Source organism: Parus major, chromosome 9 (assembly GCF_001522545.3).
Source record: "Parus major isolate Abel chromosome 9, Parus_major1.1, whole genome shotgun sequence".
Taxonomy (NCBI): Eukaryota; Metazoa; Chordata; class Aves; order Passeriformes; family Paridae; genus Parus; species Parus major.
Window position 1 is genome coordinate 16535599 of NC_031778.1, and position 13831 is coordinate 16549429.

General features: G+C 54.6%; 1 protein-coding gene across 2 annotated transcripts; it reads left to right on the forward strand.

Moving 5' to 3' along the window:
- The first annotated feature begins 787 nt into the window (after positions 1-787).
- On the forward strand, positions 788-11528 carry ABCF3 (ATP binding cassette subfamily F member 3). 2 transcript variants are annotated; one of them, XM_015637575.3, is made up of 21 exons: positions 788-922; positions 1095-1242; positions 1316-1395; positions 1717-1772; positions 3481-3578; positions 3694-3816; positions 4078-4344; positions 4548-4628; positions 5177-5236; positions 5569-5625; positions 5826-5848; positions 6438-6493; positions 6618-6818; positions 6963-7039; positions 7282-7326; positions 7655-7787; positions 8366-8454; positions 8649-8740; positions 9270-9402; positions 9751-9838; positions 10619-11528. In XM_015637575.3, exons 1-21 carry the CDS (start codon positions 850-852, stop codon positions 10775-10777), a joined length of 2139 nt encoding a protein of 712 aa, XP_015493061.1. In that variant the 5' UTR covers positions 788-849; the 3' UTR covers positions 10778-11528. The 2 variants fall into 2 exon arrangements, 1 of the variants encoding a protein (XP_015493061.1); XR_002002076.2 differs by lacking the exon at positions 8366-8454 and having other exon boundaries at positions 10619-10732.
- The last annotated feature ends 2303 nt before the right edge of the window (positions 11529-13831 follow it).

The window sequence follows — 13831 nt, forward strand, 5'->3', positions numbered from 1 at the left end:
CTGGTGCTGCAAGTGCCTGGGCCTGGGCCACAATGTCTTGGGGCTTGCTTGTGCTGCTTCCCCAGCCCTGGGCTGCTTGGAGGCTAGTAGGTGAAAAGGACAAGTGATGCTTTTGTTTCCAGCTCTGCCAGTGCTGCAGCTCCCTGGAGAAAGGAAGATGTTCTGGACTTTCCTTGGGGCTGCAGCTGGGATGAACTGAACTCTGTGGAGTGTGTCCCAGCCCCCTGTCAGTCCGGCTCCTCTGTCCCAGCCAGGCTTAAGAGAATCGTGGTCATCTTTCCTTGTTTGCACCTGAAAAAAATCTCAAAAGCCATTTCTCCTTTTAACTTGGCTTTTGGTGGTGGGGGCCAGGGTGGGTGCTGTGTGGGCTAGCTGAGGGATGCAACAACTGCTGAACAGCTGGATAGGACCTTTTTCTCAGCCCCTCTGCCTTCAGTCTGTGAGCAGGTGAGGGTGTCCCAAGTGGGCATTCCCCATCGGTGGATGAAAAAATTCAAACCTAAATCCCAACCTGCAGTGTCTTGACTGTAGTTTAAAAGCAGAAATTCTGTTTTCAAAAGAAAGAGAGAAAAAATTCGAAGCCCTCCCAAAGCCTCTTTCCCTGGGCGACAGGACAAGCAGGGACTGACCGGGTTTTGGGCCCGTCCCGATCGCTCCCGGTGCCGCTGTCCCAGCACGTGGCGCTAGGTTCTCCACTCCTGGGGCCGTAGTGCGCAGGCGTAGTCGGGCCTGGACTACATCTCCCGGCGGCCCTCGCGCCATGGCGGCCGCCCGCCTCCTTCCCGGCAGCGCTCGCCGTCCTTTCCGGCTTCGAGCGGCGGCGGCTCCGCGGGGCGGGCTCGCCCCGCCATGGCGTCCTGCGCCGACATCCTCCGCTCCGAGTTCCCCGACTTGGACGGCGAGCTCTTCGCTTACGTGACGGGTGAGCGGCTCCCGCCTGCCCGCTGTGGCTCGGCCTCCCGCGGCGCCGCATGTCGCGACACCTCCCCGCTGTGGCGACAGGCGGCTGGGGAGGGGTGGGGTAGGGGGACCGGGAGGGTGCCACCTGTCGCGACAGCGGCGGGGTGTGCAGCGCCGGCGCCGTGTGCCCGCAGGGATCCTGCACGGCAGCGGGGCGGACTTCGAGTCGGTGGACGAGCTGGAGGAGGCGGTGGGCGAACTGCTGCGGGAGGTGTCGCAGGACACCAAGGACGACGGCGCCATCAGGGAGATCTGCCAGCGCCTCTTCAACACCCTGCAGCTGTAAGGGCACCCGGCGTCCCCCCGCACCCCCTCACCCCACTCATGCACCTTACCCTTCTCCTCCTCTCCGTAGGGACGAGGGCCAAGCCCAGCGCTGCAGCCAGGTGCTGCTGGATGCCCCCATCCAGCTTTCCCAGATAACTGATGGATATGGTGAGTGATGCCCTCGGCTCACGTCCTGCCGTCGGGGTGCTGGAGCTCAGAGGGGCTCGGGGCGCCGGGTATGCTCACCTGACCTTGGGGAGAGGAGCCTCAGGCTCTCCCTCATAGGCACACATCTCATTCTCATTCTGCTGCTGAACCGTGGGCAGCAGTGCTCACGGGGTAAGTTGGGGTGAAGGTCGAGGTGGTCCCCACGTCCTGTCGGGAGAGGGATCAGTCGTGTCTGTGCTTGGGTGGTCATTAAGGCAGGACTTTGCGGAGCCTCCCTGCTGCACGTGCTCACCAACCCAAACCCCGCCATCTCCCTTGCAGGCGACACCGGTGCAGATCTGCTGCCGGGGCTGTTGCTGAAGAGAGGCCAGACCTCGGTAAGTGAGGGCTGTGCCCTTCCTTGTTCGAGCAGCTGACACGTGGGGCTGCAGTGCCCTGCCCTGCCCTGCTTCAGTCCAGGTTGCCCTTGGAGAGCAGCTGAGGCAGGCAGCTTCCTGGCTAGGAGTCGAGCTTCAGGGGGTACTGCTCCTCCTTGTGAGGCTCTCTGTCATTTGGGAAACTCTTGACCTTGGTCTGGTGAAGAGGCTCCTTCTCTGCTAACATGAGTTAGCAACTTATTAATCTGACAAGATCTATTTTGCTTTAATTTCTTAGTGAGCTCTGACTTTTGTGAGGACCTTTGGCTCCTACAGCAAGGCCTTTGATTGAGAAAATAAGATGTCCCTGGATGACATCTTGAATATTCAGTGAGGGGTAAAGCCCTGAATAATGGCAGGAGGGGGCTGTTACAGGTGGGAAGTTAGCAGAGAGCTGCTGCAGGGACGTTGTAAGCCCAGCTCTAGAGCCAGGAGTAGATTGTTGTGGTTTGGGAAATAAGATCAAGAGCAGAGGAGTTTGGAAGTAGTTCCAGTCCATGACCTGAGGAAGTCAGGACATCTGTATTGATGGAATGTGTAGCTGCTCAGGAACAACCTGGCTTGCTGTCTGAGTTGAATGTCCCAAAGTCTGAACATGGGTGAGGTGCAGCTGTACATCCACAAAGCAAGATCAGCAGTATCTGTACAGTGTGTGCAGTGTCTTTGCCAGGCTGGTCTCTCACAGAGCTCCCTTTCCTTGGATTAACATGTTGAGGATGAGAACCCTTCACTTAGAGGCTGAGATCTATCGTTATCCCACATGTCTGAACGGGAGTCTTAAGCAAAAACTGGCAGCTCTGGCTGGTTTTGGCTCCAGAGTTGTTGAGGCTGGATCACTTTCCAGCTCTCGTGTCTGCAACTCAAAAGAAGGATCTTCAGAAAAATTGGAGACAATTCAGAGAAGGCCTTGGGAAGCCTGTCAAGCTTTGGAGGACGTCTTACTAGGAGATTGAGAAAGCTGGGTATAGTTTACAGAGTGACTTTGTAGGTGTGGGGTCACAGCACTAGCAACAAGACACTTTTCAGTCTGGCATGCAGGTCTGTAACATGCTCCAGTGCCTGCTGAGTTGCCTAGAAATATCTAGGAGTGTTCTCGGTCAGCCACAAATATTTGATTCTATGCAGGAATAAGCTGGAGTGGCCTGAAAGCCTGGCCAAGACCAGAAGCCAGGTTAAAACACTTGGCGCCTTCTTGCTTTCAGGGTTAATTAAATGCTTTTTGTCTCTGATCCATTGCTCACGAAGAGTTTGTTCCAAACTGGCTAACATTTAACGAGTTGGGAAGGGAAACACCTCATGGTGCACTTCAAGGATAGGTGCAGGGTATACCAGAAGAGGTGGGATGGCAGGTTGCTGCTGTTAAAGTGACTTGGCTGATCCAGGTCCCTAGAACTACAGAAACCAACTGTACGATAGGGTCAGCCAAAATATCTGCATTGCTGGGGCAAAACATGTGTATGAGCTGTCGATTTAGGACTTCGTTCCTGAGGTAGCTTTCTGGCCTGATTAGCCTCCTCAAAATACGTTAGAATCTGTCCCAGTTTCCTTGTCCTTCCTCCCTCCCTTTCTTCCAGGCTTGAGAGGTTGATTGATCTTTTCTCTGGAGCAGGACTTTTGGGGGTTTTCCTGAAGATGCTCTCTCTTCTTCAAACTCTGTTCTGTGTCCCAGATGGTGAATGCCAAGAAACTGGAGAAGGCGGAAGCCAGGCTGAAAGCCAAGCAGGACAAGAGGCTGGAGCGGGATTCCCTGAAGTCATCTGGCCCAGTGTGAGTATGCAGGGTGCTTTGAACATTCCCATCCTGCTCTGCTGAGCATGGCTGGGATCTGGCTGTACCAGAGCTTTCCTGTTGAGCCCCCTCTCTGTGTTCTGCCTGTCCGCAGAGTCCTTGAGGAGGCGTCTGCCAGCCAAGCTTCCAGCAAGAAGGAGACTCGCATGGAGTCATCAGGCAAGAACAAGTCGTATGATGTGCGCATCGAGAACTTCGATGTGTCCTTCGGTGAGCGGTGAGTGCGCTGGGGATGTGGGACAGACCCTGGCTGGGATTTTGGACCATGGGAGATTGAGACTGGATTAGAGAGCAGTTGAGAAATTACAAAGTGTGTGGCAAAGATCAGGAAGCAAGGTAGGCAGTGACCCTACTGGCTTTGGGCAGGAGAAGCCTGATTTTTACTTGATTGCAGCACAGCCTGAAATACACCAGGGGCAGGTGGCTGTCCTCTTCATGGGACAGTCTGACCAGGCACCTGCCTGTTCCCTTGTTTCAGTGTCCTGCTGACGGGAGCAGACCTGAATCTGGCTTTTGGGCGGCGCTACGGGCTGGTGGGCAGGAACGGGCTGGGGAAGACCACGCTGCTGAAGATGATTGCCAGCCAGAGTCTGCGCATCCCCTCACACATCAGCATCCTGCATGTGGAGCAGGAGGTGGCAGGGGATGAGACACCAGCACTGCAGAGTGTGCTGGAGTGTGACACCACTCGTGAGAGCCTGCTGCGGGAGGAGAGGGACCTGACAGCCAAGATCAGTGCTGGCAGGTGAGGTAGTCCCCTGGATTTCCAGCCCTGCTGTGGCCTCTTTACCACGAGGTCTCATTCTGAGGTCTCTCCCTTCCAAAGAAAGGCTCTGGCAGGGTGGGCTGTATTTTGCCCACCTTAGTCCTACCTGGGGAGATCAGCCTCCCCCAGCACTCAAACCCTAACTTAGTGAGTCCCACACACTCCTCCTTTTTCTGCCCTAGGGGAGAAGGGACAGAAGGTGCCAGACTATCGGAGATCTATGCTAAGCTGGAGGAGATTGAGGCAGACAAGGCCCCAGCAAGGTGAGAAAGCCCTGTGAGCACCACTGTGTATTGGCATGGCCAGACCTGAGCAGTGGTTTGGGGTATGCTGCAGCCCTGGGATCCAGCATGTGGGGATGGGATTTTCCCTGCTATACTTCTTGTCTCTTCTCTGTCACAGCTTTGCTGGTTTAGGAATAGTTGAGCTTTCTTCTGAAGCTGGAGGGACTTATTTTGCCCCAAATGGCTTGTATTTTGCTGCTGCTGCTGCTGCTGCTGCTCTCCAACCTCCCTAGGTTCCTGGTGCTGGGGATCATTTTTGGGATGTTAGTGGTGACATAACTCTCTTCCTGGCCAAAGAGATGAAAATTCCTTGCAAGTCTCTTGGGACTTCATGTGGATACTTTGCCCTGCTGGGCTGCATTTACTAGCCAAGTTCTTCACTTGGGTATGCAGGGAAGTTTTCCTGCAGCAGAATGGCTTTAAAGTATATAGCAGAGTTCCCTTGGTGGTTGTGGGTCTGAGACCTCGGACTGTGCTCTGCCGTTGGATGCTGTAGCTGGATTCCAATTCTCTCCCCTTTTCCCCAGGGCATCTGTCATTCTTGCTGGGCTGGGCTTTAATGCAAAGATGCAACAACAGACAACCAAGTAAGTTTCCAAACTTTGGGCAGTGAGGCAGTGATGGGGCTGGGGAGATGTTCCAGTTGAGCCCCCAGGCACTGCTGTGGCTGTAAGAAAGAGCAAGGATCTATTCTTGCCTGTCCAATGCGGTGTCCTACCCTGGGGGTGCCTGTGGTGTCCTGCCACATTCCTGCTGGACCGCAGATCTTGTGCTATGCCTGAAATCTCTGCAGGGACAAGTGGCCTCTGGGTGACAGCAGAACCAAAAGAGCTGCAGGGGAGCAGGAATCCTTCACGCAGGCAAACACAGAATAGTTCTGTGTTGAACAGTAACCTCTCTCTGCATCTTCTCTTCTCAGAGAGTTTTCTGGAGGCTGGAGAATGAGACTGGCCTTAGCCAGAGCCCTGTTTGCCAGGTTGGTGTTCAGGCCTTCATTATGGGGTTAAGCCTCCTTGTTGTCCATGCTGTGAGGTGCAGGGGTGCTGCCTGGGGGTCCTGTCAACCCAGGCTCTTGGGGTGGGGTGTTGGAGGCACTGCAGCTGTGTGTGTGATGAGACACTCTTCACTGACCCTGTACTCCGTCTGCTTCTGATACCCATGTCTTGTTTTCCCCAGGCCAGATCTCCTTCTGCTGGATGGTAAGTTGATACTGTGAGTCCCCCTCTGACAGTGCTGTGCCCTTCCTGGGGTTGGGAACATGCCATGGCCTTTATCTGCCTGCTCAAAATAGCCCTGTGTGACAGACTGGCCTGGCAGCACGGTTGGCAGCAGTGGCAAGGGGAAATCTGCCTGGGCAGCAGCTCTCACTGTGCTCAGCAGAGCCTTGCCCTGTGCTTCAACCAGGTGGTCTGCATGTCATCCTGCCCCAAGTTTTGTTCCTTTCCCCTTGCCAGTCCCTGGAATGCACCCTGGCTGCCATTCTGTGCTGGGTGAAGTCCCTTCACTGCAGAGCATGCCCAGGTTGTGTAGGGAATCTGGGTGAGATGCTGCTGTGAGGCACCAGAGTCTGGGTATTGATGTGGAGTGGGGGGAGCATCCCTGCCTGAGCCTCAGCCTCCATGTGCACACTGCATCACACCCTCAACATGAGTCCCCTGAGCTGGTGGAGGTTTCCATATGGGCTCTTTCTGCCCCAGCACAGATCACAAGGCTTTCCTATGGGGAAAAAGAATATAATCCAGCCAGCCCTATCCCTCCTGACCTCAGTGCCTTTTCCCGTTCCCTCAGAGCCAACGAACATGCTGGATGTGAGGGCAATTTTGTGGCTGGAGAGCTACCTACAGGTAGGGGGGTGGCAGAAGGCCTTGATACAAAGAAAGGGTGAGGGAGGGAGATGTCCTCACCTCCCTGAATGGTGGGACCAACCCCTGTGCTCTGGTGCTCAGGCCTGCCTCTTGTCTCCTCCAGACCTGGCAGTCGACCATCCTCGTGGTGTCCCACGACAGGAACTTCCTGAACGCGGTGGCCACGGACATCATCCACCTGCACTCGCAGCGGCTGGACATGTACCGTGGGGACTTTGAGAATTTCATGAAGATCAAGGAGGAGCGGCTGAAGAACCAGCAACGAGAGTATGAAGCCCAGCAGCAGTACCGTGAGCACATCCAGGTACTGGGAAATGCCCCCAGGAGCTGGGGCATTTTCTCCCAGTCTTGTCCCTTTCTCTCTGCCTTAGTGGTTGTATTACTGTAGGTTTGGCAGTGGAGTAGGGTTGCTGGTGTTGAAGGGGACTTGGCGTTTTCTCTCCCGCAGGTTTTCATTGACCGCTTCCGCTACAACGCCAACCGGGCGTCCCAAGTCCAGAGCAAGCTCAAGCTGTTGGAGAAGCTGTGAGTGCCTATCCTGATCCTCTCTGGAGGTGGGAAAGGGGCAGTGCTCATGGGAAGAGGTGGAGGTTCCCAGGGTACCTGGCAGATACACTTGTGGTTTGGGCTTTTTGGGTGCCTGTCTCTGGTCCAGAGGCTTTGGTTTGGGTAAGGTGTCACAGAGCTAAAGACTCTACCTGGGCTTCTGGTGTGGGAGCAGACCCACAGTGCAGAGCACCTTGGTTATATGTCTCCTCTTCTTGCAGGCCAGTGCTGAAACCTGTGGACAAGGAATCTGAGGTGATCATCAGGTAAGTGTCCCCTGAGCCATTGTTTGGAGGGCACCTGGCTCCATTTCTGACATAAGCTGCTCCAAGGTCCTGTCCAGCTGGGACAACCACCCCTTTGTGTAGGCCAGTTGTACTCTGACAGGGGCACCAGAGAGGTCCCCTCGCTCAGGCTGGGTTCCTTCCTGGGGTGAAGGCTGCAGGTCTTTGTTGCCTTCTCGTGACCTTCCTTCCCTGAGGCCCTGCAGGGTAGGGAGCCCTCCTTGTCACCTGGGGGGTTACAGAGCTTGTTCCGGGTAGCTGGGAGTCTCTGAAGTTCCTGGCCATCTCTCACCTCTTCCTGCCTTCTCAGGTTCCCCGATGGCTTTGAGAAGTTCTCCCCCCCAATCCTGCAGCTGGATGAAGTAGACTTCTATTATGAGCCAAGTCACTACATCTTTCATTCCCTCTCCGTCTCTGCCGACCTGGAGTCCCGCATCTGTGTGGTATGTGGGATTGCAGAATAATGGAGGCTGCGAGGGACCTTGGGAGGACCCTGCTGAAAGCAGGGATAGTTTTGATTATAGGACAGGTTGCTCAGGTCCTTGTCCACTTGAATTCTGGATGTTTCCAGGGAGGACTGTTTCTTCCATTCTTCTGGGTCTCATCACAGCATTTGATCATCCTCGTTTTGAGGAGCACTGGAATATTTTTCCTAGTACCATTTAGAATTTCAATGGATACCTCTGAGAAGAGACTGCATCCATGTACAACTCCTGTTAGATGACAGCAGCATGTAGTGGGGGCCATGCAACATTGAATGGGGCAGCAGACACTGTGCTTGCAGATGAGTCTGGGGCCGAGTAATCTTAGGCTTGAGGGTTGGGGAGGGAACATCTGCCACTGCTGCCAGTGCTACTTGTCAATGATAGGAATGCAGCTTCCTGGTAGCTGAAGTCACCATTTATGCTCTGTCCTGCTCCCCCTCATCATCTGCAAGAACTGAAATTCCCTGATCACTGCCCCCCTCTCCGAAGTGCCTTCATGGATTTCACATTATCCAATGCTGCTGCTACTTCTCTAGGTTGGGGAAAACGGAGCTGGCAAGTCAACCATGCTAAAGATCTTAATGGGGGAGCTGGCACCAGTCAGGGGGATCAGACATGCTCACAGGTACCTGGTTGGAAGGGCTGGGGGATGGGGAGGAATGGTGCAGCTGGGGTGCTCCTGGGCTGGGCTTTGGAGCAGTGGCTGCTTGAGCAACAGTTCAGCACACCCACACATGTGCCCCCTTATGGCACTGCAGCTATGAATGCTGTGGTTGTATGGTCTGGTACCAGCTCCCAATCCCTCTTCTCATTCTGCAGAAACCTAAAGATCGGTTATTTCAGCCAGCACCATGTGGATCAACTAGACTTAAATATCAGTGCTGTAGAGTTATTGGCAAAAAAGTTCCCAGGTGAGTCTTTGTTGATCCCCAAGGTTTCCTTTCCTGTGCATGGAAAAGCATTGATTTGTCCATGGTCCTGAGCAGAAGGCTCTGTCCCATCAGTGCTTAAGGGTCATTGCCAGTACTGGAATAACTCCTTTTGTACCAGCCAAGTTCAGATCATCAGCCATGAGAAGCAAGGGTAGCTGGTAGTCTGCAGATCTCAGGCTGGTGCCAAGTTTTGGGGGCAGATGAGCTGCTTTCCTACTCATAGGATGAGCAGTGGATCCCCCTTTCCCAGCTGCCAAAACCTCTGGTTCCCTTTTCCATTACTTGACACGGTGACAGGGACTTGGGAGTAGCATTACTTGGTGTCACTCACCAGCCCTGCAGCCCCTGTCCTGACTGTGTCAGTCAGGGTTTCTCTGCAAATCCCCTGCATAGGAGGGAATTGCCTGGAAGTGCTGCTGAACTGCTGTTTGCTGGTGTGGCAGAGGCTGCCCAGCTGTGACCCTGTGTCACAACTGTGCCATAGCTGTGTTGTGACATGATCCTGCAGGGAAGACGGAGGAGGAGTACCGGCATCAGCTGGGGAGCTACGGCATCTCCGGAGAGCTGGCCGTGCGTCCTGTGGCCAGCCTGTCCGGGGGTCAGAAGAGTCGTGTGGCCTTTGCCCAGATGACTATGCCCTGGTAATACTCTCTCAAATGCTGTTAATTTTTGCATGGTTCCATCCTTGGAGCTTGCTTCACCGGGAGGAAGGCAGGCATCCAGGGACTTCCTGCTACTCCACAGAAGCCTTGTCCTCAGGGGTTTTTGTGGGGAGGGAGGTGTCACCCTGGGGAGACTGTGTGGAAAGGGGCAGGTGGTTTTCTCCCACTGCTTTGCGGGATAAGAGGTGTCCCTGGGACTGGGCAGCACCAATCCTGGGGCCAGGCACATGCTGGTGGCTGTGGCTCTAAGCATCTAAAGCAGCAGTCAGGATGCAGACCCAGCCTGAGCCTGTTTCAGTGCATCCTCAGAGCTGTCTTCTCTTCCAGTCCAAACTTCTACATCCTGGATGAGCCAACAAATCACCTGGACATGGAGACCATTGAGGCACTGGCAAAGGCATTGAATAAGTTCCGGGTAAGGTTCTCCCAGCAACATCTCGTTTTTCTAGCACCTCCTGCAGCCTCCAGCTCAAGTTACTTGGTGGATGGTGAAGTACCAGCAGTAACTTCAATTCTAGGACAGAATTTGGGAAATGAGTCATATTTCTGCCTTAGCTATCTATCCTGGTGGTTATTCTTTACTTGATGGCTTTGGCTAGGAGTGGCTGAGAGAGGCAGTAGCAGCCCAGAGAGCACCTTGTCCCATCCTCACCTACACTTTGACTTTCCACATGCTGTGTGCAGCTTCCAGCCCTGCCTTGGGACTGCTCAGATCTTCCTTAGGCACGTTTTATTCCTGATCTCCAAAGGCTCAGCCTCCAGATTCCACAGTGATCAACCTGGATCTCACTGGTTGTTGCTTAGGTTGAGGCAGTTTCCCTGTGACAGAAAAGCTTAGCTGAGGCTGCTCAGGGCCTTACCCAGACACCTTTTCACTGTTACTGACTTTGTGTGGATTCTCCATCCTTGAAGGTGCTGGAGACTTGGAGAGCCAGTAACAAATCTTGCACTTGCCTTCTGAGAGTGGAGATTAAAATGTTATTACTGCACATGGCTCCTCCATAGGTGATCTGTCTGTCCCCCTAAAGAGAGTAAAGGCTGGGATGAGCTCCCTGCCAGTAAAATACTGTTCAGTTTTACCTGGAGTAGATGGAAACCTGAAGTACTGGGCACAGGCTGGACAGAGGCACAAGATCTCCATGCACCTGAGTTGTGCTGCACTAAGTTCCCAATTTTCCCCCTTGTTTATTGACAGGGTGGTATAATCCTGGTGTCCCATGATGAACGCTTCATCCGCCTCGTGTGCCAGGAGCTGTGGGTGTGTGAGAACGGCACCGTGACACGTATCGAGGGTGGCTTTGACCAGTACAGAGACATCCTGAAGGAGCAGTTCCGGAAGGAGGGTTTCCTATAAGGGAGGTGGGAGCCAGACTGCGCCGGGGGCTGGAGGGCAAAGCTCAGCCACCTCGGCATCCATCCCAACTGTGCCTGGCAGAGCGCTGAGGACGCTGCTGCCCACATGGACCGTCAGCCATGCCATCAAACTGCCACCTGAACTGCTCTCCCCTCCCGGGGCCGGGTGGAAGGACAGCGTGGGAGCAGGAGCCTGGTGTGCATGGCCAGGGGCACGCCAGGGGCTCTGTCAGTGGCCAGGGCTGTGCCTGGCACTGGGCACACTGGGAAGGCTGTGCCTGGAGCTGCTGCTGTGCCGAGAGGAGGGAAGGCAGAGCATCCTGACCCTCGGTTTAACTCTGTGCTCTGCAGGGCAGAAGAGCTGTTGTCCGTGTTTCTTCGCTTCACCCTCTGCCTTTTTATTTCTTTGTTTTTTTGTTTAACTGCCTGAGCACTAGTCCTGCTCCATCACATGCAACTGTCCTCCCTGCTGCCTTGGAGGGAAATGAGGCGTTTGCTGCTAAAAGTGACCCCCGCCTCTTCCCCAGCCCCCTGATGCTGGGGCTTGCTTACGTCTGTAGTGCCGAGGGAGCCAGAGCCCGGTTCTCCTGGGCCAGCTCCCTGCTCCTTTCCCTGTGCTGCTGCCTCGCTGCCTGCCTTGCCTTTGAATCGGCCCAGGGGTGGGCTGCCCTGGGGTGGGCTGCTCAGTATCCCTCCCTGCCCACCCACACAGAGGTTGTGGTGTAAATAAACCCAGGACACAGTGGGTGCAATGCTCTCCTTTCCTTGGGGGGCTGTGGGGCTTGACTTTGGAGGGGAGGGGGGGATTGTCCTGCTGTTGCCCCAAGCACAAGGCTGATAAGGGGGAGATGCTTTCTAGATGTTTCTCTTTGAATTAAATGGCAGCTCTGTGGAGCAGGTGAGGCTGGGACCTCCTGGATGGAGCGTGCCAGTATCCCACTGGGTAGTGGGAGGCCAGAGGCCACCCCTGGGGGCATGGAGCTGCTGTGAGGCTGAGGTTGGATGTCAGTTCTGGACGGTTCTGGGTCTGGTTGTGGTTTGGGGGGGAAATGGGCTGAGGGTGGGCAAGAGGAAGGGGGCAGAGCTTGAAATTATATTGAGCTGGGAATGGGGTTGTATTTCTGGGTGTTAGAGAGGAGCCAGGAAACACCAACACGTTAGGAAGCAACAGGGTAATACCCATAAATCATCTCAAAGGAATTATTAGACAGGGCTCCTCCCAAGCGGCAAAGAGGTCCCCAGCTGAAGTATCTCCACACCAAAGCGTGCAGCATGGGTAACAAGCAAGAGGAGCTGGAAACCCTGGTGTAATTACAAAACTATGACATAATTGCTATCAAAGAAACAGATGCATCACACAGCTGGAAAACTGCAATGGAGGGCTACAAGATTTCAGAAGAGGGTGGGAAGGAGGGGCAGGGGTGTTGGACTCTTATAAGGAAGTGATAGTGAAGAGCTGCCCCTGAGTAACAGCCATGCAGAAGTTGAGAGCCTGTGGGTAAAAATCAAGGACAGGACCAGCAAAAGACAGCCTGTGTTTGGCATCTGATACAGGCTGCCTAGTCGGGGGGGGGTCTGCTGATAAAGCTCCTTTGCTTCAGATATGTTGGCAAACTTAGTGTATCTTTGAGTCTTGCATCCAAGTTGTTCATGAAGATTTGAAGAGCATTGCCCATAAAATGGAGCTCTGCAGAACCCTACTAGTGACCGGTCATCAGTGTGATGTAACCCCATTCACTGTAACCCTACCTGTAAGCCACCCACTGCATGACGTATTTATCCATCTGTGTGCTGGACATTCTGTCCAGAAGAATCCTGGGAGAGACAGTATTGAAAGCTTTACTGAACTCAAATTTTGTATCAAGGCTTCCTTAGATCAACTACTTGAGTCACCTTGTCCTTAAAGGAAATTAAGTTTCTCAAGCAGAACTCTCCCCTCATGAACTTGTGCTGGCTGTGACTGATGCCTGCATTGTCCTTCAGCTATTTTTCCATAAGTCTCAGAATAATCTTCGTCCATAATTTTACCAGGCACTGAAATGTGACTGACAGGCCTATCATGCTCAGGATCATCCCTATTGCCCTTTCAGAAAACTGGGAAAATGCTTGCCAGTTTCCAGTCAAGTGGGATCTCTCCAGATTCCGATGGCAGTTCAAAAGTAATAGAGAGAAGTCTCATGATGACATCCACCAGCTCTTTTGAGTACTCTTGGATGAATTCCATAAGGCCCCATATACCATCCCTATAAAGGGATTCAGCTGGGACAGTGGATCCTGCACAAGTTTGAGATTGACTGGGAGTTTATCATTCTCACAGCCACGGTCCTCCAGCTCAGGGACCCCTAGAGCCTATGACTGGTGTTGAAAGCTGAAGTGAAGAAGGCATTGAACATCTTTGCCTTGTCTGTGTACCTGCTTATGGGGTGCTCATCCTCATCCAGTAACGAAAAAGCGTGAATTCTGGGGTGGCTTTTGCTGTTGACATATTTAAAAAAGAGGGAGTGACATTTTCACGGGCGGATAGGGATGAGAAAAGGGGGCGATGGCTTTAAAGTGAAAGAGGGGACACTTAGATTGGATATTAGGATGAGATGCTTCCCCGGGCGTGTGGAGAGGCAGCGGCGCAGGCTGGCCGGAGCAGCTGAGGATGCCCCAGCCCTGGAGCTGTTCCAGGCCAGGTCGGATGGAGCACCCCGGTGGGGTGGGTGCCGCCCCGCCCCCGGCGCGCGGGGACCGTTCGAACGCGGTGTTCCCCCCGAGCCCCAACATTCCATGAGCCGCGACCCCGCGCGGGCGGTGGGCGGTGCCTCGGCGTTGCCGTTGGCGGCGGCGGCGGGTCCGGGCGAGTCCAGCCCGGCTGCGCTCCCGTGCTCGGTACCGGGAGGGAAGGACACTCACCGGCACCCCCCCGCACCGGGACGCTCGGCGCGAGGCCCCGCCCCCGCCTTCCCCGCCACCAGGTGGTCCCGCCCCTGCGGCCGGGGCGGCGCTCGAGCCTCGCTCCCACCGGCGGCGGGCACCGCACCGCACCGGGACTGCTACCGGCACCGGGACT